The following is a 26,429-nucleotide window of genomic DNA, read 5'->3' as shown; positions in this document are numbered from 1 at the left end:
GTTTTTAACCTGATAAAATGATTCAAATCAAAGTGATGAAATCAGACTCATGAAAGAGTTTGAGTCAGTGAACAGAGTCAGTGATGTTCAGTCAGCAGAGTTTCTCTGACCTACAGAGAACACAGAGACAACCAGGAACCTCCTGACCTGAACCAGAACCTGAACCCAGGATAAAGAGGTTCAGTGAAGGTGGTGCTGAAGGTGTGGAGGTGGATCAGTGTGTCAGAGGAGACTCTGTAGAAGGACAGAGTGCCAGCAGGACAGTCCACATACACTGCTACTCTACCAGAGGAGGAGGAGGAGGAGGAGGAGGAGGAGGAGGAGGAGGAGGAGGAGGAGGAGGAGGAGGTCTTTGTTCTTCTGTTATTGTGCCAGACATAGTAACCTTCATCAGAGCAGCTCAGACTCCAGGACTGATCATTCCATCCAAACACACATTCATCACTGCCTCCTTTCCTCCTGATTCCTCTGTAACTCACTGATACATTAACACTTCCTCTCCACTCGACCTCCCAGTAACAGCGACCAGTCAGACCAGTCCTACACAGCAGCTGAGGACAGTCAAATCTGTCTGGATGATCAGGATATGACTGATCCTCCTCCAACACAAATGTCACCCTCCTGTTGTTGTCAGACAGTTTGAGTCTTCTGCTCACTGTGTTTGTGTCCACTTCCAGCTCACAGGCGTCTGATGGAGAGAAGGAGACACAACACAGCTGCAGGTTATCATCTGTTCATTCAAAAACAACTTTACTGACAGTTTCTGAAAGTCAGTCAAACTTAGATTTCATGTTTAACTGTGAATATTTGGCAGCACTGAAACTCAACACTGCAGCTGTAATGAAATGAACAGTTAGTGAACATGGCAGTCAGGATGTGTGGAGCCCAGGATAAGAGCACAATCAAGTGTCAGTAATAAAAGTGCAGCACAAGAAGCTGTGAACCATCTGCTGTCTCAAACTGTTATTAGGTCAGAGGTCACATGAAGCAGAAAGATCAGAGCTGGAAGAAACACAGTGAATCTTCTCTTCACTGATCATCAAATGTATTGATTCTTTTGATTGGATCCTGCTGTTCACTTTGTTCACTTCGTACATCTTTACAGCCACACTGACAAAAACAGAAAGTCAATCCTGATTGAAATTCATCTTCAGTCAAGACAATTACAAAAAGTGGAGCCCAACATGAGCAGCTGTGTTCTCATGAATCAAAGTTCAAACACACTCACACTTCCTCTCATCAGGTTTCAGTCTGTGCCGTCCACCATGGTCCAACCTGGAGGAAGAAACCAGATCAGAATCGACTTCATACAGCTTCACTCACATCCTCCATCAGACAGCAAGGTCACCAGTTAGAGACAGAGAGACAGCTTCTGTCTGTCTGTCTGTGTGTGATTGATTGTGTTATTACTGTCAGACATAAACAACATGTCCGGCCCATAAAAAGGCAGAGAGACAGCAGAAACCAGAAGTCGACACGTAACAGAAATAATATTAAAGAAATAAATCATCCTGACGTTTCTTCCAGGATCTACAAACAAAAATGGCCGACTTATAAACATTAAAGCCAAACAAACGTTCCATCCTGTCGTCGTCAGAGCACATTTGAGGATTTTCAGCATACATTTCATTCATCAAGGATGCTCTGATCTCATCATAAAAAGGACAATACAAAAGAAAATGTGATTCATTCTCACAAAGCTCACACAGCCTGTGTTCCTCCTGGATGTGTTTAAATGTGCCCACTTCAAGAGCCAGAGGAAGGATTCCTGTTCTCACCTGTGCACCTAAACACCTCTGACTCCTGGTTCAGTTTGCTGTAACGTAAGCTTCAGCACCATAACTGTGCTTGATTTGGATATATGTTCCTAATTTAGGTTTTAACAAGATATCATTGAACCATTTTTATTCTAATCTAGCAAATCACTTTTTCTACTTGTGTTCAGGCTGCATGATAAATGATTCCTGTATATATACTGTAAGCCAGCTTCCTCACAAACAGCATGAAGCTCTGCAGCCCATGGAGACTTGTACATTTAGTCCACAGGAAAACCTTCCTATTGATCCGATGTTCTGACATGTTCAGTAAACGATTCCACAGTCGTATCATTTCACATTTTCTCTGTATAGATCCAGGAAACCAACACGTCGCCCTGAGCAGCCAAAGTAGGAGCACATTTATGAACGCCTCAAAAACAGCGTTCAGCTCTGTTTAGTATAACGTCTGAAGTTTTACTGTCTTTGAATCCCCATATCCCTGAGGCATCATTCAGTGTGGGGGAAACACATGCATCATAGAGCTGAGAGGAAGTAGAACACCCAACATCTTTACATATCTGCAGCTTGGTAACAACAGACCCCAGTGCTCTGCCAGCCCAACCAGCCAATCATTTAACTCCAGCTTCATGAGTCATAAACTCATCAAGAGAAGATCCCAGATATTTATATTCAGGTGTGTATTCCAATGTAACCGTCCCAAGAGTCAACATTTTCCTCCTGCTTGGAACACCCTTTGTTCTGAAGTGAATTATCTGTGTTTTACTCTGATGAATCAACAACCTCCACCTGTAACAGCAGGTCTTTAACAAATGTTGTCAATCATCTTCTGATTCAGCCAGTAGAGCAACATCGTCTGCAGACAACAAAATACCCACAATTCAATTCTTCAAATGTACACCTACATTAGATTTCTTCTTTAAGATCCAAATCATTTATACAGATGGAAAACAAGCTGTGGGACAAAACATGTCTGTCTGTCTGTCTGTACCTCAGTGTCTCCAGTCTGCAGTGTGGATCCTCCAGTCCAGCAGACAGCAGCTTCTCTCCTGGTTCTCCTGGATGATTGTAGCTCAGGTCCAGCTCTCTCAGGTGGGAGGAGCTCAGAGCCCAGGCCAGAGAAGCACAGCCTTCCTGTGTGATCAGACAGCCTGACAGACTACACCCATACACACACACACACACACATACCATCAGCTCCCCCTCTTGGCTAGGAGGGGTCACTACTAACTCTGTAACTTGTGTCTCTGCCTTCACTCCTGTAATCATGCTCATCCCAGTCAGGATCACTAACCAGCACTCACGCCCTCGTCATAGTCAGCATCACCCTGGTGGGCGAGTGATCCTTTAACCTGCATGCCCCCCCGAAGGCCCCGTTCCTCTATTAAAATGTGTCTGATTAATGCAGATCTGTGGGTAACAAGGCTCACATATTAAATGACTTATTTTAAGGGACAGTCTGTCTCTTCTCTTCTACACTGAAACCTGACAAAAAGAATGTGTTCATTTAAATGAACTGTGCCCCATGGACTGTTCAGTTATTGGGACTCCACGTCGCTCAGGCCGCGGTGGAGGTCTCACTGTGGTGTTCTCATTGATCGACCTCCTGGTCCAGCTGCTCACTTTTTACCTGAGTTCACTTTCTGACTTCTTTTATGAAGCTGGACAGAGCACTTTTAGCTGCTGACTTTAACCTGCACATTGATGATGTCACAAACTGTGTAGCCACTGAATTTCTTAATATCACTGAATCTTTGATCTTCAAGCAACATGTTTAAAGCCCCACTCACAGGAGGGGTCACACCTGGGACCTTCATCTCTGGGACTAGATATTAATGATATCTGCTGTGAAGACCAACTGATCAGTGATCATTCATGTATTTCCTTTGATCTCTGTGTAATTGATGACCTTTCCTGTCCTAAAAGAACATTGCATGCCGGCATCATTACAGGAAATACAGCCGACCAGTTCTCAGCACACTCCTGCTGTGATTTTAATATAAATCCTCACAATGTTGAGTTTTTAACGCAGTCTTTTAATGGTCATTGCTCCACGTTACTGGACAAAGAGGCACCTTTAAAGGTTAGGACTCGGGCTACCTGCAACAGTTGTCAGTGGATAACAGAGGCTGTCTGCTGCCTGAGACCACACTGTCACAGGTCTGAACGTCTGTGGAAGTGCATCGCCTACATCTGAAAGATCTCCGGCGTTCTTTTAAAGAAGCAGTACAGGAAGCCTGGACGGCTTATTTTGCTGACCTGATTTCTTCATCAAAAAGAAATCCCAACGTTTCATAACTATTTAAAACATTGTTTCACCAGCGCTCTCCACATTACCATGTTTCACTGTTGATGACTGCAATACCTTCCTTTCCTTCTGTGTTGATAAAGTAATGACTATTAGGTCCAATATGCATCATAACTCTCATCCACTTCATGCTAGCTCCTCTCTTAATCCTACCGTCTTGAGCTCTTTCCATCCAATCAGCTGACAGGATCACAACATTGGGCCCCTTTCCTCTGCTGTTGGCTTTAGCCCACGTCATTTAGGAGTAATAGTTGATAAATCATCATCTTTTGACAGCCATGTTAAGCAGGTAACCAGATCATGTTATGTCCACCTAAGAAATATAAGTAAACTGAGAACTTTAGTTTCAACTGTAGTTTCACCTCGACGACTGCCACACACTCCTCTCGTCACTCAGCAAGTCTGCGATTAATCGCCTGCAGTCAACACAGAATGGTGCTGCAAGACTCCTCACCAGGTCTCACATTACCCCCATCCTCAGATCTCTTCACTGGCTCCCCGTTGTGTAAAGGATCAAGTTCAAAATTCTCACCCTCACTTACAGAGCCCGACACGGTGAGGAAACTAAGTCACCCTTACCTGTCAACTCGCTTGAAACACTAGAGTGTACAGAGCATGTGTCTACATATCTTCACATTGATTCACAAGCCACTGTCAACCTGACAAACTGGGTAAAGTGTGAATATCGCGTTGGCCTCTTTGTTTGTACTGACACAAGAAAACACACCAGTCTTCAGCAAAATAACTTCTATCATTTGGCACAATGGTAAAGTGTTTTAGTTCTAAATGAACATGAAACTTGTTTCCATGACCATTTCCATGCTTTCCAAGTTAGTGAAAACATCCCCAGGAAGATACTGGTTCTAGAAAGGGAGAAATTAAGACATTTCAAAAGTTTGGATTCTCAAATGTCCTATGGGTGTGATTTTTATTTTTATGTTGTGTCAGAGGGCTGTATTATTTAATCTGTTGGCCTAAAATGCCTAAAATGTTGGCCAAACTGAATGTATTGAATTCATGTTTTACGTTCTTGTACATGTTTTCGTGCTTTAACAGCACGTTTAACATTCTATTTCATGTTAACATAATCCTGCATTACAGAGAAGTTTGCTTTCAGAATCCTAACAGACTGCTGTACATTTACATTTAAGGTTGTTTTAAAAATGATCACACTTGCACTTTCCTCAGAAAAGTTTATGCAGCACAGAGGGATGTGGTATGGTATATTTTTTTACAGTTTTGCTGAAATATGCAAATTTATTTTTTTACTACATATTTTTTATTTGTGATTTCCATTTGACCACACAATTTCCTAACTGTTAAGCTGCCATTGTAGCTGTTTATTTTAAATGTGTATGCTGTTACATGTTTACACTGTTACTGAAGAAAGCTTTTACTCGAAATGTAACTTGTTACAAAAGTTAATATTCATGAAGCAAGGAGTTGTGAACACACTTTCTGGATGTGTTCAAATAAAGGCATTGAAGTAATTTATGTGTTTTTTGTATTAATTTTCATCTAACAAACATTTTTTGTGATTTTATATATTAACTCTGTAAGTGTTCAATAAAACAATTTCACTGTTAACACTGTGAAAGAGTTCACCTAAAATGAACTCTCAATGAGAGTGCTTTTTCCTCTTAATGGGAGTAGTGTTTTAACTCCCAGAGGAGTTCAGTTTTAACTCCTAAAAAGAGTTGAAAGATCAACTCCCGGAAAAGAGGAACTTTAACTATGCCCTAGAGTTTATTTGATGGTCTCACATGTACACTCAAATTGAGTTGATTTTAACTCAGAGAGTTTATTCCAAAGGGCCGAATTTGCTGTGCAGGGTTATTCAGACTCACAGGACTGAGAGCTGAGAACTGAGCAAATATACAGAACATGTGAGCTCAGAGGGTTATCATTTTCACACAGCTGCACACTAACCTGAGAGTTTCCAGTCTGCAGTGTGGAGTTTTTAGACCGGCAGACAGAAGAGTCACTCCTGAATCCTGCAGGTTGTTGTTACTCAGGTCCAGCTCTCTCAGAGAAGAGGACTGGGAGCTGAGGACTGAGGACAGAGCCTCACAGCTTCTCTCTGACAGGTTACAGCCGCTCAGCCTGAAGAGGAATCAACAGTACATAAAAGGAAACAATTACAAGAGATAGTTGTTTTTTTCTGAATAAAGTAAAACTACATTTAACATGGAGAATGACGTGTTCACGTACAGAGCTTTGTTGGAGGCTTTGACCACTGGCAGCAGCCTCAGAAGAGCCTCCTCATTACAGGAAATACAGCCGACCAGTTCTCAGCACACTCCTGCTGTGATTTTAATATAAATCCTCACAATGTTGAGTTTTTAACGCAGTCTTTTAATGGTCATTGCTCCACGTTACTGGACAAAGAGGCACCTTTAAAGGTTAGGACTCGGGCTACCTGCAACAGTTGTCAGTGGATAACAGAGGCTGTCTGCTGCCTGAGACCACACTCCAAGACCAAGACTCCTCACCAGGTCTCACATTACCCCCATCCTCAGATCTCTTCACTGACTCCCCGTTGTGTAAAGGATCAAGTTCAAAATTCTCACCCTCACTTACAGAGCCCGACACGGTGAGGAAACTAAGGTCACCCTTACCTGTCAACTCGCTCAGGTCAAACAATCTGAACTTGCTGCCCATTTTTTTCCCCGCCTTTATTGGACAAGACATTGGATAGAGTTGGGAATGATGGAAGAGAGACCGGGGAGGACATGAAGCAAAGGGCCGAAGGTCGGGGTCGAACCCAGGGCCTCTGCGTCGAGTAGTGTGCCTCTATACATGGGGCGCGTCTTAATGGCTGAGCTACACCGGCGCCACATACGGTTGTCACCTTGTAAAAGATTATTTTCTGACTTTCATAAACAGGATATGAAGACAAAGCATGGGTAGAGAGGGTCCGTCATGATGGCCTCTGCTGTGGATAACGTTCTGCTGACTTAGTTTCTCTGTGACCTCCAGAGAACATTGGGGCAGTTTGCAGAGTATGAAGCTGTGGGATAGAGGGTCAGCACCTTCAAGTCTGTGGGCAAAGTACTCGGGGAGGAGTGAAGGTAAGAAGGAGCCAGAGATCAACACAGATTGCTTTGTCATCAGCAGTGATGCAGCTACTGTACTGGACTGTTCAGTCTGAAGGAAAGGCTCTTTAGAAGTTTATAAATGTTCCAATCATCATCTCTGCTTTATTACAGTCGTCGTTGGGATTCTTCTCTTTGGACCACACATGATGGAGTCCAGATGAACATAACTCAGACTGTCTTAGACCAGCATTTATATATCCAAGTCAAGTTACTGAGCCGTGAACATGAACACAATACTGGTGACAAGATCCTTTGTCAGCTGACCCCTTCAGTGTGATATTAAAGCCATTTTAATTACACACAGCAAATTCTTAGAGTTGCAAAATCAGGAGTTAGACAAAAAATAGTGAAGGAGTTAGATTTTTGGAGTTTATTCTCTCATGTAGACCCCAGCTTGTGTTGAGGGAAACTCTTCGGTGGTGTGAAATATCGAAGTTAATTCACAGGGTGTTGTGGGTAGTGAATAAACACTTCTCCTGAGTTCATTCCTAACGGCTCTCTTTCCGCGTCAAGCAGTGATCACTTTGACTTCCTCGAGAGACAGGTAAAAGTGCAATTTTACGTCTCAAACTAAATGTTAATGTGTGACGGATTTTCTGTTAGTGTAATATAACGTTATTGCTTATATTTGCTACGACGAACTTGCTAGTTAGCTGCTGACAGTAACTTAATTGCACCGCCCCTGTTAAACGCGCAGAATACACTGTGAACCTGAAGTTAGCCACGTCTTCCTGCATGTAATTAACGTTTTAACGTTCTTCTCGTTACTTCTGTTTTTGATCAATTGTAAGATAGTTAGCGTTACGTTACAGCATTTCTAGTTCTATCGAAATATTCACGAACACGTGTTGTTTCCGTTAGATTTACGTGTGCGGAACCAGCGGCCTCTTTGAGGAAGGTATCCGACACGGACACGGGACATGCTTTGAGGGAATGCTGAGAAGGGAGCGTTTACACATTTGCCTCCTATTTATGTTGAATCAACAGCCCAGACAGCAGCGCGAGCCTGTCTCCACTGTTAGAGATTGTATTATCTTAATTAAGAGCAGGGAGACACAGCCGGATCAGTTGTTAAACCTAAAGTTGCGCTAGCTAACAAGCTAACAGTAGAGTGCAATGATGTAAGGTACGGTAGGCTAACACCTCTGGGGAGCCCAGGTGAGCCCAGCATCTTTAACTTGCTGAATGTTTGTAAGAGCACCTAAAACCTGTGATAAAATACCCTTGTATATCTTCTACAAATGTCACTGTATAAACTACTTAGACAAAGTAGCGCTGTTAAAACCATACATATCAGAACAATGCCTGGTTTGCTTTACTCGAACATGTTTATGGATTAACTTTGTGTTGAACATACAATCACATCAGCCCCAACAGAGACTCATGTTACAGTAACAATCTTTACTTGTTACTTATTTCAGGGTTTTTTTGCCATTTTTTTGGAGAAATCTGGCACGAGAATTTTCTTTGGGAATAATAAAGTTCTATCTTGTGTTCAAGATGTTGATAAAGGTGAAACATGGAGGGACAAAGAAATATGTCAAACTGGAAGACGTCAGCTTCATGGAATTTATCACTGCAGGTAAGTTTTTTTTTGTTTGTCTGAAGGCATTTAAGGGAAAGTAATAATAACTTTGTTGATGGCATCATGACTGTTGTGCTTCAGTGCAGCAGAAGTTTCTCCTACCAGAAAATAAGCCACTGAAAGTCACGGATGAGCAGGGCATAGAGGTGGATGAGGATGTCTTTCCAGAGCTTGCAACAATCAAAGAAGTGTGCTTTGTCATCTACACTGATGATGGTAAAGTGATTTCAAATTTCAGTTTCATTTTCACTTTGAAGATAACGTAAATATATATATTAGTATATATATATTTGAACAAACATTGATTAGATACCAAAACAACATTCTATGTACCATGTATATTTCAGACCTCCCACGAGCAGAATCATCCAAGCATATGGCTGAAAGTACAGACTCGACAGAATACGTGACACTTGTGGTAGGAACTATTTTGGTATTTGTTTATAGGACTTACAAAATAGTCATCTGGAAGTTGGGCAAGTTGGGATTTTGGGTTAAGCTAGCACACAAAATCTTTTATTCTAGCTAATTGTTCAAATGGTGTCTATTTCTCAGTCACAGTATAATGAACTTTAGGAGGCCACAGACTGAAGGACAATTTGTTTCCACTTCCACAATTTAAATTGGTTTTCTATTTAAGTGATCTCAACTTACTCCATGAGATTGTCATGGCATCCTGTACATATTTATCATAGACTTCCTGATGCTTTGTCAAAGACAATTTCCGACTGTTGTCTGTATTCATCTCAGATGGTGGTGACCAGGCCCCGATTATATGGTAAATGGTAGCATTGTGGTTCTTAATTTTTGATTGTTTGTGCCCTGTATCCTCAGATATTTCAATCCTGCAGCAAGATGGTGAAGGGCCTTCATCTCCAAGTCTAACAGATACATTGTCCATCTCAAGCTTAAGCAGTCCAGCTAGTGACACATGTGATGCTGGATGTCCAATTATTCAACCTGTCATGGACAGCACCCATGCAAGAAATGTATTTTAATTATTTACTTTTACACTTTTTGTTTGCCTGACTCTTAAAACAAGATTAAGAAAATTGGGGTTACGGAAATGAAAAATGATCTTAATTTATCATTTGTATAATAAATATATGGAGATAGTTATTTTGTTTAAAAATCACATCTTATCTTTGCTGTCTTGTTATCTTCTGTCTTCAGATAGTGGAGCAGATTCTCACTACTAAGCCAGCAGGGAGGACAGTCGTCAATGAGTATGAGGATAGTTTGAAAGATTCTACTCGGCGATTAATGGTGAACATCATAGTAGCTCACATGCGTGAAAAGGAAGGGTAAGTGGCTTTTTGTTTATAACATGAAATTTACTTTTGTGAGGAGGAAAGAATCATATGACAATGAATTATTTTGCATTTGCAGGAGAGCTGTAACTAAAGCCACAAAGGAGTTCCATGCCCTTGGGATTGTGGCTCTCTTCCCATCTTTGAAGGATCCATGCTCAAAAAAGTACGGTGGCCGACAAGGTCAAACGTGCTGCAACAGCCCAAACGATTTCGATTAGAAGAAACGAGCTGCAAATACAGAAACGATGTAAATTCAAAAACACAAGCAAAAGTCCAAAACAAATTCAACGACAGAAACGCGCTGCAAATAAAAAAAACTGCTCCAAAAGCCAAAACAAATACATTAACATCAAACGCGCTGCAAATACAGAAACGATGCAAAGTCAAAAACACACAAACCCAGAAAACACATGCAAAAGAAAAACGCTGCAAATACAGCCCTCACAACGGAAGTGCTCCAGGCCTGTAGGGGGCGCTCGGTTATTAACGGGAGAGAGGGGGAGACGAGACAGTGAATTTATTACTTCTCAGACTTTCTAATGTTAGACGCTGCTGGAGCGGAGCGTCTCTGTTGGTCATGTACTACTGACAACTTTAAAACATGAGCAAAGAATTCACAACTTTTGTTGAGACACGGCTCCTGATCAACTGATAGCTTTGCTAAAGTAACCGCTGCTAATTGTAGCTTCTGTTAGCCGTGCAGCTAGCGGTTCTTTATGATTTTGTGATTTCCATTTGACCACACAATTTCCTAACTGTTAAGCTGCCATTGTAGCTGTTTATTTTAAATGTGTATGCTGTTACATGTTTACACTGTTACTGAAGAAAGCTTTTACTCGAAATGTAACTTGTTACAAAAGTTAATATTCATGAAGCAAGGAGTTGTGAACACACTTTCTGTCACGCCCACTGCTGCCTCCTAGCAGGTCTCTCTCCCTCCCTGTTTCTGTGTGTCTGTCTCTGCTTAATTACAGGAGTGGGTTCAGGTGTGTGGGAGCCAGTGGGCAGCTGCTAATCATCTAATCAACAAATACCCGGCTTCTTCACCACCACACTGCCAGATCGTAGACTCAGTTTGACAGTCAGTACGCTTCGGCCTTTTGCTCTCCAGATTTTGCATTCCTGTGTCACTTACCCTCGTTTCTTCTGCCTACAGTGCCTTGGACCTGCTCCCACCACCAGCCTACTCCTGGAATCCTTTTTGACCCACTCCCTCAGGAAAAGAACCTTGGCTCCCCTTATACCTCAGCCCTGCCTTCACCTTCGTACCTTTTTTGAGTTTGTAATACACTCTTTTGCTTTGAAACCAGCCTCAGTGTCTGTGTTCTGCTTCTTGGGTTCAAGTTCCTTTTTCCCCCTGAACACTTTCTGGATGTGTTCAAATAAAGGCATTGAAGTAATTTATGTGTTTTTTGTATTAATTTTCATCTGAAAACATTTTTTGTGATTTTATATATTAACTCTGTAAGTGTTCAATAAAACAATTTCACTGTTAACACTGTGAAAGAGTTCACCTAAAATGAACTCTCAATGAGAGTGCTTTTTCCTCTTAATGGGAGTAGTGTTTTAACTCCCAGAGGAGTTCAGTTTTAACTCCTAAAAAGAGTTCAAAGATCAACTCCCGGAAAAGAGTAACTTTAACTATGCCCTAGAGTTTATTCGATGGTCTCACATGTACACTCAAACTGAGTTGATTTTAACTCAGAGAGTTTATTCCAAAGGGCCGAATTTGCTGTGCAGGGTTATTCAGACTCACAGGACTGAGAGCTGAGAACTGAGCAAATATACAGAACATGTGAGCTCAGAGGGTTATCATTTTCACACAGCTGCACACTAACCTGAGAGTTTCCAGTCTGCAGTGTGGAGTTTTTAGACCGGCAGACAGAAGAGTCACTCCTGGATCCTGCAGGTTGTTGTTACTCAGGTCCAGCTCTCTCAGAGAAGAGGACTGGGAGCAGAGGACTGAGGACAGAGCCTCACAGCTTCTCTCTGACAGGTTACAGCCACTCAGCCTGAAGATGAATCAACAGTATATAAAAGGAAACAATTACAAGAGATAGTTGTTTTTTCTGAATAAAGTAAAACTACATTTAACATGGAGAATGATGTGTTCACGTACAGAGCTTTGTTGGAGGCTTTGACCACTGGCAGCAGCCTCAGAAGAGCCTCCTCTGAAGCAGAGTACTTCTTCAGGTCAAACACGTCCAGATCTTTTTCTGATGACAGTAAGATGAAGCCCAGAGCTGACCACTGAGCAGGAGACAGTTTCTCTGTGGAGAGACGTCCTGATCTCAGGGACTGTTGGATCTGCTCCACTAGAGAACTATCATTCAGTTCATTCAGACAGTGGAACAGATTGATGCTTTTCTCTGCAGACAGATTCTCACTGATCTTTGTCCCAATGTACTTGACTGTTTTCTTTTTGGTCTGTGAACCACTTCCTGTCTGTGTCAGCAGACCTCTCAGGAGACTCTGATTGGTTTCTAGTGAAAGACCGAGGAGGAAGCGGAGGAACAAGTCCAAGTGCCCATTTGGACTCTGTAAGGCCTGGTCCACAGCACTCTGATAGAAACCTGTTGTTTCTCTAAACACTTTAGACCGCCAGGTTGTTTGTTCTCCTGACAGCAGATTGACACCAGAGTTGATGAACGTCAGATGGACATGAAGAGCAGCCAGAAACTCCTGAACACTCAGATGGACGAAGCAGAACACCGTGTCCTGGTACAGTCCTCTCTCCTCTTTAAAGACCTGTGTGAACACTCCTGAGTACACTGAGGCTGCTCTGATATCGATGCCACACTCTGTCAGGTCTGACTCATAGAAGATCAGGTTTCCTTTCTGCAGCTGCTCAAAAGACAGTTTTCCCAGAGACTCAATCATCTTCCTGCTCTCTGGACTCCAGTGTTGATCTGTCTCAGCTCCTCCATCATACTTGATGTTCTTCAGTTTGGTCTGAACCACCAGGAAGTGGATGTACATCTCAGTCAGGGTCTTGGGCAGCTCTCCTCCCTCTCTGGTCTTCAACACGTCCTCCAGAACTGTAGCAGTGATCCAGCAGAAGACTGGGATGTGGCACATGATGTGGAGGCTTCGGGATGTCTTGATGTGGGAGATGATTCTGCTGGCCTGCTCCTCATCTCTGAATCTCTTCCTGAAGTACTCCTCCTTCTGAGGGTCAGTGAACCCTCTGACCTCTGTCACCATGTCAACACACTCAGGAGGGATCTGATTGGCTGCTGCAGGTCGTGTGGTTATCCAGAGGCGAGCAGAGGGAAGGAGTTTCCCTCTGATGAGGTTTGTCAGCAGCACATCCACTGAGCTGGACTCTGTGACATCAGTCAGGATCTCATTGTTGTGGAAGTCCAGAGGAAGTCGACACTCATCCAGACCGTCAAAGATGAACACAACCTGGAACTCTTCAAACCTGCAGATTCCTGCTTCTTTGGTTTCAGTGAAGAAGTGATGAACAAGTTCCACCAAGCTGAACTTCTTCTCTTTCAGCACATTCAGCTCTCTGAAGGTGAAGGGAAACATGAACTGTATGTCCTGGTTGGCTTTGTCTTCAGCCCAGTCCAGAGTGAACTTCTGTGTTAAGACTGTTTTCCCAATGCCAGCCACTCCCTTTGTCATCACTGTTCTGATTGGTCCATCTCTTCCAGGTGAGGCTTTAAAGATGTCTTCTTGTCTGATGGTTGTTTCTGGTCTGTCTGGTTTCCTGGATGCTGATTCGATCTGTCTGACCTCATGTTCATCATTGACCTCTCCAGTCCCTCCCTCTGTGATGTAGAGCTCTGTGTAGATCTGATTCAGAAGGGTTGGGTTTCCTGCTTTAGCGATCCCCTCAAACACACACTGGAACTTCTCCTTCAGGTTAGACTTCAGTTTCTGTCGGCACTCTGCAGCAGCAGCTCCTGAATAAACAAACAACAAATGATATCAAAGAGTGGATCCTGAAGAAAATCTCAACATTCAAGTGTGGCATCAGTTTTATTAAAGCATTTAGTGGATGACAAACAAGCTCTGATCTGATATAGATGTGTGTATCATATTTACTAAGTTTAGAAATGTAAACCTGCATTTCCTCTTTCCATCATGTTAAACCTGATTAAATCCTCTTACTGCTCTGCAGACAGTCAGCCAGCTCCTCCTGATTTATTCTCCTCAGGAAGTGCAGAGTGATCTTCACAAATGCATCTCTGCTGCTCCTCTGATCTTCATCATCACCATCCAACACCTCCTCCTCCTCCCTCTGACTCTCTAAGCATGCTGGGTAATCTGAACTCAGAACCCTCTGGACTCTCTTCAGCTCGTTCTTCACAAATGTGACGATGTTCTCCTCCAGCAGCTGGAACAGAATCAGACTCTGAACATGAATATAAACTGGTAGAACACAACATGTGATCCATCAGTCAGTCTGAAGGCCTGCTGCTCAAACAGAACAGCATGGAGACTGAATGATGGTTTGGCATTTAGCCTGTAGTTAATGTAGTTCATTGTAAACAGTGTGTTGTACACACCTTAAATGTGGAGTCCAGGTCTGTCTGATGCTGCTGGGCTGACTGATCACTGTGAACCTCTGAGCTCTGCTGAACTCTGTGGAGAAAACATCAAGTTTAAGGACAATTAATGACACAGCTGACTGATAGAGGGAGTGAGCTGTGGGGTCTGACCATGAGGGCTGGGGTAGAGGTAGGTAGAGTAACCAGAAACGGTACTCAAGTAAAAGTACTCTTACTTTATAATTATATTTACTCAAGTAGGAGTAAAAGTAGCTTTAGAAATAACTACTTAAGTAAGAGTAAGAAAGTATCACATAAACAAACTACTCAGTCAGTGAGTAACTTCATTAGATACAATTCATTACATCAATATGTTGTAACACAAGATAAGACGATGTGCACATTCAGAAGTTAAATCATATTCAGATTAAATGAAATCTTACCATGCATTGTCCAAACTCTTCTGTCAGTAACTGGCTAACGTTCACTTATTTTTAAAACATCTTTTCTAACCGTAACAATATTCCATAAATGTTTTTCAACATCGCTGATATGATTTGTTTTTGGTCATTTGGTCGGCGGTCATTTGACCCAGATAGTTTGCTTTGACATACTTGTCATTAAACTGATATAGCCGACTAAAATGTTTCTTTGCAAACCAAAAAAAAACACGTGCAGGCCTGAATATTACTCAGCCCTTCTCCTGTGTGTTTGTCTCCATCACTGCCAGAAAGAAATGATGGTGTCTCATGAATGTTTGCTTCAATGACAAACAGTGTGCACCAGAAACATGAGGCGGCTCACCGTGCCCCTCTTCTCCTCTATGTTCTGTGGTTAGCTCTTGATAAGTTGCTAATTGGTGCTTGCAGACGACACTGATGATGGTTAACTTAGTAGAGGTTGGTTGCGTTAGCGTATTCACTAGAAACCAGTAGCAGAGACGTCGCAGGCATCTGCTAAGGGATTAGACAGTGGTGTCATTGTCAGATGGAAGTACCGCTGTCCGCTTCACAGACACGTCCGCGTATGTCATTAACCGATCCTTAACAGTTATACTTCGGACTGGCGGGGGCTTCATTTCCAACCCTGGTGTCAATAAAAGTAGCGAGACGTGTGTAGCCCAATGTAACAGAGTAGAAGTACATATTTTTTATCGCAAATTTACCAGAGTAACAGTAAAAAGTATTCTACGAAAAACAAGTACTCTTAGAAGTACAATTATTTGAAAAAATTACTCAAGTACATGAAACAGATTCAGTGTAACACGTTACTACCCACTACTGCACACAACGGATGGATGGATGGACCCAAATACAAATCCTCTACGGAGCAGGGCAGACATACTTTGACCATGATTATTCCCCAGAGTTACAAAAGAAGAGAACGCAGGTGAGGGGTGTAATTAAACAATTAAAGCAGAAAAACATTAATGCCAAATGCATCTACCCGGCACAATTAAAGAACGTCCACTGAGTCTGGGGAAATAACCTACCCGAAGCTCTCAGTTGCCCCTCCAGGAACTTGATATTCAGGTCTGAGTGGACCAGAGGGAGAAGACGGAGAGGGAGCTGAGCTGCAGGTGAAGCAGCGTAGGCGAGACATGAAGGAGAGACCCGGCAGTGCTATCGAGGACGGATGCTAAGTCTTTCTTCTGCGGGGCTGAGTGACCCCACTGCAGGCCCAGTTTAACTTCTTGGAGTTCAAAACTTTCAATGTTACGATGAGAATCCCAGGTTTCATTATAATGGACGGGACTTAAATATGAGCCGCTGAGTAGGGACCGCTCTGAGACCCAGGCGACAGCAGCGCTGACACTGTCTATGTCCCCAATGGAGGAGCTGTCAAAAAGCCGCATACACGCATACCTCCGGCTTTTTGGTATGAGAGAAGGAGCTGAGGGCCAACAAACACTGCTCGACTTCATTAACGACATGTTACCGCGATGGCTAAGGCTGAACCCTAACAGATCGTTTACATTGGAGAGGGTGCACCGTACACTAGCATCGGGGAAGCCCAACCAAAACAGAGCGGTCCTGGTTCGCTTTTTAAAGTTCCAGGAGAAGGAGTTCGTCTATCGAGAGGCAAAGCGAAGATATTAAACATGACGGGGTCAAGTTATCATTTGCAGAGGATCTCTCTGCAGAGACTGTTTGCATCCGACGGGATTTAACCCGGTAACGAAGCTGTTTGTTGACATAAACGCCTTCCGTGGATTCCAGCATAACCCATGCAGGCTGAGAGTACTGCACGGAGGTAAGATCCCTCTCTTCTCAACGCCACAGGAGGCTGAAAAGTTCTCCAAAAACATTCCACAAGCAACAGCAGCTACACGTGACCCGTGAACTCAAAATGATGCGGTACTGAAGACCACAACATAATATTAGGACTCCAACTGAGAAACAGCTAATTAGCTGTGACTATCAGGAGGTGTAGATGGGAGTCCAAGTACTTCAAAGTGAGCTGTTTTGAGTTGAGTTTCGAACACACACATATATATACCAGGTTCTTTCGTAAGTATATACATACCTTTTGCTGTTTTCAAGTGTGCTTATTTAAACACAACTCTGTGTAGTGCATATAATGGGTTGCTAATATTTACATATTTTGTAGCCGATGTTTGGTCCGGTATACATTTTGTTAATATGGTTGTACTGTATTACCGATATTTTATCATTCAAAAGGGAGAAATTACTAAGCCATTTTGAAAGTGTACGGTTGACGGACACTGGTTGATATTGAGGGCTTGGGTTGGGCTACGCTGACTAGTTGCTCCTCAAATTGTGGATCAGCGTCCCCCAAAGTTACTTAAGGGGAAAGATGTGCATTTCAGTTTGGGAAATGCTAAGATTGAGGGAGGGATTGTTCAGACTATTGTGTGTGTGTGTGTGTGTGTGTGTGTGTGTGTGTGTGTGTGCGTGTACTTGCATTTTATTCATCATTATCATATTATTTTTACTTTTTTTACAATTCCATAACTTCACCCCATGCTGAGATAGTGATTTATGGAGAAAACAAAACAGAAAAGTAGTTTGAACATTAATATTTCAAGCTGGAATGTCCGAGGAATGAGAAAACTAGCCAAAATGAAACAAGTATTAAATAGGGTAAAATATCTTAAATCTAAAATAATATTCCTACAGGAATCACATTTAGTTTCCTCAGACATTATTTGATTAAAAGATGGCCAGGTCAAGTATTTCATGCTTGTTTTAGTAGTCATGCAAGGGGAGTTGTCATTCTCATACACAATTCAATACCATTTCAACTTTCAAAAACCATTCAAGACCCATCCGGAAGATATATTATTGTTCAAGGTAATATCCTGACACTAAAATTAAATCTTATAAATGTCTATGGCCCTAACGACGACAACCCATTGTTTTTTGAAAGACTATTTTTAACTGTGTCAGCTTTGGAAGGACTTTACATTATGGGAGGAGATTTTAATTGTGCCCTAGATCCAGTGTTAGATAGATCCACCCAAATAGATACAACTCATGTACAAACCAGGAAAACTCTGATTAATTATATAAAAGACCTAGGAATGATTGAAGTGTGGAGGACACAAAACCCAAACAGAAGGGAATACTCCTGTTACTCAAGCTCGTATAAAAGTCATTCACGCATTGATTATTTTTTAGTCTCTGTGGAATTCATGTCTAATGTCAAAAAATGCTGGTACAATAGTATTGTAATTAGTGATCATGCAGCAGTTTCTATGGAGATCCAATTAGGTAGGATTGAGCAATGCCCGAGAAGGTGGAGGTTACAAGTTTTTTTATTACAAGATCCAACCTTTGTTCAATTTGTGGAAAGTTGCATTGATAAATATTTAGAACTAAATAAAGGTGAAACCACGGCCAGCATTAGATGGGAGCATTTAAAGCTTACATAAGAGGTGAAATTATTAGTTACACAAGTTCTAAAACCAAACAACACAACCAAGAATTACAAGCACTAGAAAACCACATTAAAAACGCGGAGACTGAAATTTATAATAACAATGACCCTGAAAAGTTACATAATCTGTCTATCATGAGAGCTCATTACGATAAATTAACAACTGACAGAGTAGCTAAAAGTCTAATGTGGATGAAACAAACATATTACGACCAAGGGGAAGAAGCAGGGAAATTGTTGGCCTGGAGAATAAAGAAAACGCAAGCTGAAAGAACAATTAATAGTATAAAGTCAACATCCGGCAATTTAACTGTAGAACCATCAGAGATAAATGACCATTTTAAAACTATTATAAATTACTATACAACTCTGAATATACAGGAAATATAGAGGCTCAAAAAACCTTCCTTGACCAGTTGCAATTTCAGACTCTATCAGATGATGAAAAAATAACATTGGATAGTCCATTAACAACAGCAGCAGACCTTTGTGAAGCTATAGGGGATATAAATATCGGTAAAGCACCCGGACCGGATGGATTACCTATAGAGTTTTATAAAACATTAAAAAACAACTTTCAAGGCCACTTCTTGACATGTATGAAGAATCGTTTATTTTAGGAACGCTCCCACATTCACTAAGATTAGCAACAATAACCCTAATATTAAAACCAAACAAGCCCCCAACGGAATGCTCATCCTACAGGGGAATTAGTTTAATGGGATGTGACACAAAGATACTCTGCAAGGCACTTTCTAAAAGATGAGATAAATATCTCCCTAAATGATAATTGATGATCAACAAGGTTTCATACAAAAACGACAGGGATATCACAATATCAGACGGGTGTTAAATATATTGCATGAGCGACAGAATGCAAAAGATACAGCAATGCTATCAGTAGATGCATGTCAAGCATTTGATAGAATAGAATGGGGTTACCTTTTTGAAGTCCTTCCAAGATATGGGCAAGGTGAACTTTATCTCAACTGGATTCGATTAAGATACACAAACCCAACTGCACAAATCCTGACTAACAGTAACATCTCAAAGCCCTTTAGTTTACAGCGATCAACCAGACAGGGCTGCCCTCTGTGTCCACTGTTATTCACACTAGCAATTGAGCCTCTAGCCATGGCTGTAAGAGCACACGTAGGACTATCAGGCATTACAATTGGGGGGATAGACCATCGCATTTCTTTATTTGCAGATGATATAATATTTTTCCTGACAAATTTAAAAAATAGCATCCCTAATCTAATGACATTAATTGAAACATTTGGAGGGTTCTCTGGATATAAAATTAATAATTCAAAATCAGTATTAATGTTTCTTAATAAAGAGGAAAGACATAATCCCGTAGTAAATACTCCTTTTATGACAACTACTGAAGGTTTTAAATACCCAGGTGTTAAAATCACTCCTGAACGAGATGGAATAATCCCAGCAAATTATGACCCCCTGGTAGACAAGGTGACAGGAACATTGAACCGATGGTCCAGCTTGCCTATCTCCATGATCGGACGAATTAATATATTAAAAATGACTATTTTACCTACATTTTTATATTATTCCAAACACTCCCATTGCCACTACCAAACATGTTCTACGATAAACTTAACAAAATATTCAGTCAATTCATTTGGAATGACAGACAGGCTAGACTCCGCCTTAAACTATTATACCTTCCTTATGAGAGGGGAGGGCTTCAACTCCCCAATCTTAGATGGTACTACATGGCTGCCCAGCTGACTTCAGCATCATATTACTTTTGCACCACGGCATCTCCAGCTTGGGTAAGCACTGAGCAAAAGTCCATTCCAGATCTTCCACTAAATGTATATCTATACTCTTCAGATATCAAGACATTGAAAAAAGTAACAAAAAATCCCTTTCTTAAAAATACAATTTCAGTTTGGCATGCTGCACACAGACATGTAGGTGATATGCCTGTACTGTCGCAATTTACTCCTATTTGGGGTAATAAGCAGTTTACACCTGGCAGAAAGCATGGAGGATTTGGGTCATGGTTTTTAAAAGGTATTCAGAAAATGAAGGACCTTTATGTAGATGGTGTTTTACTTTCTTTTAATCAATTATGTGAGAGATATCAAATCCCCCAAAAACATTTCTTCAAATATTTACAGTTAAAAAGCTTCATTTCATCTAAATATGAACAGATTATGTATATTCCACCTTTATCAAAACTTGAGGAGATAACACTTGGAAATTTGGGAGGGAAGAGCCACCTATCTAAATATTACAGCATATTGGTGGCATACACAAAAGATTCAACACTTGATAAACTAAATGCTTGGAAAACTGATATACAGGAAGATATCGATGAGGCGGACTGGAATGAGGCTTGTTTAAAAGTGCAAAAGCAGACAATAAATACATGGTTTAAATTACTTCAATATAAATGGTCGATGAGAACGTACATAACCCCTGTCAAACTCCACCACATGTCTGATACTATTCCAGATGTCTGTACTAAATGTTCAAATGAGAAAGGCACTCTTTTTCACTGTCTATGGGAATGTCCAAAGATTCAAATTTTCTGGAAGGATGGTACAAAATGTTTATCAGAGATGTTTAACACCAGAATCCCCTTAAATGTCAAACTCTGTGTGCTTGGAATATATCCAGAGGACTTTATACAAACACAGAAGCGGACTAAACTTCTGGACTTTGGACTTCTACATGCCAGGAGAGCTATTGCTCTGTGTTGGAAGAGTATGGACGCTCCATCACTGAAAATGTGGATAAAGGAACTTACGAACTCTATCGGTCTGGAAAGACTAACTTACTTAAAGGCAAGCGGAGAGACCTTGTGCAGCTCTGGGAACCACACATGAACATAATAGAAACCTGGAATGTAAGCTTCACCTGAAAAGAAATTGTAAAATGTAGCATCTAAATGTATTTATTATTTATTTTATCTTCTATATTATTGTTATTATTATTATTGTTGTTATTATATATATATATATGTGTGTGTATGCAGGAGTGTGCAATGTTGGCATTTTTGGTATTCAACGGTCGAATTGTTATTGAACGTTGCTTTGTTGTAATGATATAATAAGAAAATGGCAATAAACATATTGGGGGGAGAAAAACTAATGGGATCATATGTGATCATTTGAGGGGCACTTTTGCTGAAAATATAAGTTTGCGTGAGCAACTCCCGAGGGTACTGTTAACAACTGTTAGGAAACCATGAAATGCCACTCGTACGTGGAGACCGTGAGAGGGGTGGGTGGGGGCTAAACCTTTGCTGTACCGGGGAACAGCTGACAAGTGGTACGTGATTCATATTATATCTGACTCGTTTCAGTTCATTTCTCCCCTCAAAAGTTATCTCTGGAATATAACGTAACAATATCAGCTCTCCACGATACAAGACAGGCAGGCAGGGAGGAAAATAAATCATTTAACTGTTACTTAGATTACTTACCAATGTGGCGTTCTCTCTTCTAAATAATCCAACCACGTAACGTCAACTGTCCATTCATGACATGAAATCACACTTTTTATGATCCTCCTCACTCCGGTAATGTGCACAAACACTAATAGTTTGTAAGAGTGGTATTTAAAAATGTAACGGGACGCGCAGCATCTGGCCTGATATACGCCACGGAGCGCATCGACATGTACACAGATCCAACATGTTTCCAACGATGTAATCCAACAGATCACACTTCAGGAAACTCTCCGTACTTATTATCAAAGTCCAAGTGGCAAAAACGGGTTTATTAAAAACCTGCGTTTGCATAAGGCTGCTGTAGGAGTAAAGCACGTCACGACGTCAACACAAACTGTTGTGAACAACAATGTGTAGGTAAAGTTAAAGGGAAAGAGCCAGAGACTGACACAGGGGCGATACATTCGCTTTCTATATAAGATTCTGATGGTAACTTCTTTGATGCTACTTGAGTTGTTTCTGCTGAATTAGTGTTTCTATTTTTTTCTCCCAAATATGCCAGAAAGCTTCCGTGATGATAATAACCATTCATTTGTAACTTTAGTGAAACTTTACTTTATCAGAAAGATTTTTATTAAACCAGCAACTTTAAGAAAACAACTGCAGCATCATTTCAATTTAAAAAGGATTAATAAAGTGCAACTTTAATCATTCATGTAGATTGAAATATATATTAGTTATCTATCTATCTATCTATCTATCTATCTATATATATACATTATCTATTTGATAGCCTATTTAGTAAATAGCTGTATTGAATTGATTGACATGTTTCTTGTTTCTTACATTAGACGGCAGCTGGAGGAAACACAGTCCCTCTATGGGACTGTTTTGCTGAGGAAAGGATGTGGGCACAACAAATTGAGTTAGATGTTCATCTGCAGATTATATTTTCTTTACTACTTATTTTATTTATGTAGGTATTCATTACTCTTTGAGATTCATGTTGTGTTCCAGATTTATGTTTTTATTTTGTTATTTATTTGACACAGACTTTCAGTTCAACAGTTATGTGTAAGGATGTGTAATAAAGATAAAGATTGTTCATTTAAAATAGTTTTTTTTTTTTTTCGTGGGGTAGGGAGATATCGGCCGATTAATCGGCTATAGACTTTTCCTTGTACAAACTATCGTTATTATATCGACCTTTAAAAAATCTACTATCGGTCGACCTCTAGTTTATTTCACCTCGAGATTAACTCTGGGCCACTGTTATTTCTTCATACTTTAGTTTTACCTGACTTTATGTGCCTTCCTAGAAAGAAACTGAGAAGGGAGTACACTAAAATGTTTCAAACAACAGATACATGGATAGCCTAAACTGCTTTAGTTAAACTGTTAAGGACATAAGCAGCCCAATTAAGAAAGTCAACTTAAAAAGATGCAGTGGTCTACAGCAATGATCGAGGACACAGAAAGGCAGTGGCCCCATGTCTAAGAAATGTACTACTCTTTTGGTAATGATGGATGTATTACGCTTGGTGGATGTCTGGCGTCACTTCCACCCCAGAGAAAAAAGTTTACTTTCGTGTCACAAGTTCATAGCAGCTATTGTAGGCTGGACAGGTTCTTGGTGGAACAGACACACAGGACTAGTGAAGGCAATATAGAACCCATTACTATTTCAGACCATTTATTTGGTAAACAAGAGACCAAGAATCCGTTTGAAAATCTTGATGTCAACAAAACAGAAAGGAGGTTTGGGTCTACCCAACCTAGAACTCTACTACTGGGCAGCTTCATGCAGCGGTGGCACGGGTAGTCAAAGCTCTAGAGACTGGATGAGTTTCTATTGAACACAATTCCTTACCAGGAATATCACTATCTACCCTGCCAGTTCTCAGTGAACAGTCTCAGAAAAATAATCTGGATACATTGAAAGTCTGGATCTCATTTTAAAGCAGTTGAAGGGGGCTGTGGCTCTGTCATGGGCCATGCCCATACTAGGAGATGTAGAGTATCTGTCTGAACACGGCGCAGCAACAAAGAAAAAACAAATATCCCAAAAGGCTAATGTTCAGACACATCAGATAAAACTACATATTAAAGAACAACGGAAGATGACGCCTGGGAATACAAGTGTCCTGGATGTCACAGAGGGGTTGGAAGCCAGTTATGGAAAGAACTTGATTGGAAGGTGAAAATGAGGTTCTTTAGGACCCCACTAATAGCTTGTGTTTTTAAAAACAATTCTACCAATAAATGCTGGAGAAACTGAGATATGGTGGGTGACCATACCCATATACTGTGGGACTGCCTGACAATAAAGACATTTGGAGAAGTGTCGAAGAAGAGATTGAGTAAATCTTGGAAACAGACACCCCCCTGGACCGGCTGTTCAGTTAAAACACTTGTTAACTATGGACCAACGTTATATTCTGCACATTCTGTTGATGATCGCAAGAAAAACTATTACTATTAATCGTATGAAGCCTAATCCTCCCTCACTTGACCAATGGTTACAAAAAGTCAAACATGTCGACACAATGGAGCACATGACCGTCCTGCTACAAGTGACGCTGCCTACCTTTAAAAGGAGACGGACAGCAGTTACTAACTACTTCAGTTTGGACTCTTCTGGTTTATTATTTCAATGTGAATTTCAGTAGATCTATATAGGTAGGTATGTATGTGTCAATTTATGTACGTGTGTGTGCATATGTATAATTACATGTATCTCTGTAGGGGTGTAGGTGTGCATGTGTACCTACAGTATGTATGTTTGTGTATGAATATACTTATAGGTCACAATGTGTAACTACTAAGCATATGCTCCCCCGGTACGTTGTTGTTAAAAAATGTAACTAAGTAACTTTTACTTTAAGTACATTTTAAACAAGCTACTTTTTACTTTGACTTGAGTACATTTTTAGACTGGTAATTTTGTACTTGTACTTAAGTAGGATTTCATCAAAGTAAGAGTATTTTTACTTGAGGAGAATATTTCAGTTCTCTTTCCAACTCTGCAGGTGACTGTTGTACAGGTGAACGCTGTGATGTCACCGCTGAAACAATATACTGATGAGTAACAGAACACACTTTGAAGCTCTGGACCAGGACATGAGTCTTTTCTCAGCAGAGTCAGAACATTAATTTTTTGATTCTTACCTTCCATCAGCAGGATGTCCAACTTTAAAGGCAATAAGGCGACCGTAAGACCGGTCACTCTTCATGGACACACAGCTGGGTCCAGGAGAGTCTGGTCTCTGCTGCTGCATCCTGATACAAACAAACAACATGATTAGTTACAGTGAGCTGTTGTTCACCTGTTCAGCAGCAGGTGTGACCAAGGTAGGCAGAGCAGTTGTTGAGGTCAACCTGGAGGCAAGAAACAAAGAGGGATACCGTTCTGCAGGCCAGCTATGAGGCTGAATAACTCAAAGTTCTTTACGACAATCACACAAAAAGAAGATCTTTCTGAATGTACAAAAGACAGTTTAAAAACAGGCTTGCTTTGCCTAACTGGTTACCATATATGTGACTTTAGGGAAAATTCTGAACTAAAAAAACTCTGGAGCAAGAATTCAGAGGAGTGTGAGCAGGGCGGTGGTGTAGCTCAGGTGCTGGAGTGTGTGCTCCATGTGCAGAGGCTACAGTCCTCACTGCAGCGGCCCAGGGTTCAACTCCACCTCAGCCCTTTGCTGCATGTCATCCCCACTCTCTCTTCACAATATTTCCCGTCTCTCTAAAGCTGTTCTATAAATAATGGCAACATGGTCATAAAATAATCTAAAGAATAATATTTTATATTCATATTGATTTGATAAATTCTTACCTTCCATCAGCAGGATGTCCAACTTTAAAGTCAATAGGTCGACCCATAGACCGGTCACTCTTCATGGACACACAGCTGGGTCCAGGAGAGTCTGGTCTCTTCTTTCGCTTCCTGTTACAAACAAACAACATGATTAGTTACAGTGAGCTGTTGTTCACCTGTTCAGCAGCAGGTGTGACAGTGAGTGTGAGTGATGATGGTGCAGTGATGTGAGTGCTGAGCTGTGACATGGAGGAGAGTCATGGACAGTTAGAGATCCTCATCTCACCTCAGAGCTTCATGTTCCCCACGCAGAGAGCTTTTAGAGGGAGGGGCTCCCTCCTCTGTGTCCTCACACTGATCCATAGCAGAGCGCCCCCTGCTGGCAGAGCTGCACTCTGAGCAGAAGCAGCACATTGATCAATAAAGAATGATTACAGCTTCATATGAAACTGTTCACAATGAGCTTCACAGTAAAACACGTGGTACACCTGAACGCATCACTGACAATGATGTCATCATATCACATGTTACAGCACACTCACACTGTGTACTTTTACTGCTCATACTTTAAGTCCATGTAGCTGATAATACTTTGAGCTTTTACTGCAGCACAGACTGTGAAGACTTCCTGAACATCACACTGATTCTGTCATGATTTGTATGTTTGACACGTTAATAATAATCGATGACGTTCCCTCAGTTTCACTCAC

General features: G+C 41.1%; 1 protein-coding gene across 1 annotated transcript; it reads right to left on the bottom strand.

The window, feature by feature from the left end:
* On the bottom strand, positions 1-25,868 carry LOC138609455 (NLR family CARD domain-containing protein 3-like). Its single transcript, XM_069682091.1, has 8 exons — positions 25,738-25,868; positions 25,071-25,181; positions 14,597-14,672; positions 14,199-14,424; positions 12,199-13,990; positions 11,918-12,091; positions 6,021-6,186; positions 1-719 (listed from the first exon to the last, which is right to left on the bottom strand). The coding sequence occupies exons 1-8, from the start codon at positions 25,866-25,868 to the stop codon at positions 111-113; spliced, it is 3,285 nt and encodes a 1,094-aa protein (XP_069538192.1). The 3' UTR covers positions 1-110.
* Positions 25,869-26,429: the final 561 nt, after the last annotated feature.

The sequence above is a fragment of the Semicossyphus pulcher genome, unplaced genomic scaffold (assembly GCF_022749685.1).
Source record: "Semicossyphus pulcher isolate SPU_LCO1_2020_fin unplaced genomic scaffold, fSemPul1.0.p SCAF_5, whole genome shotgun sequence".
In the NCBI taxonomy this organism is placed as follows: domain Eukaryota; kingdom Metazoa; phylum Chordata; class Actinopteri; order Labriformes; family Labridae; genus Semicossyphus; species Semicossyphus pulcher.
Note: the sequence above shows the minus strand (reverse complement) of the source record. Positions and strands in the feature narration are given on the sequence as shown.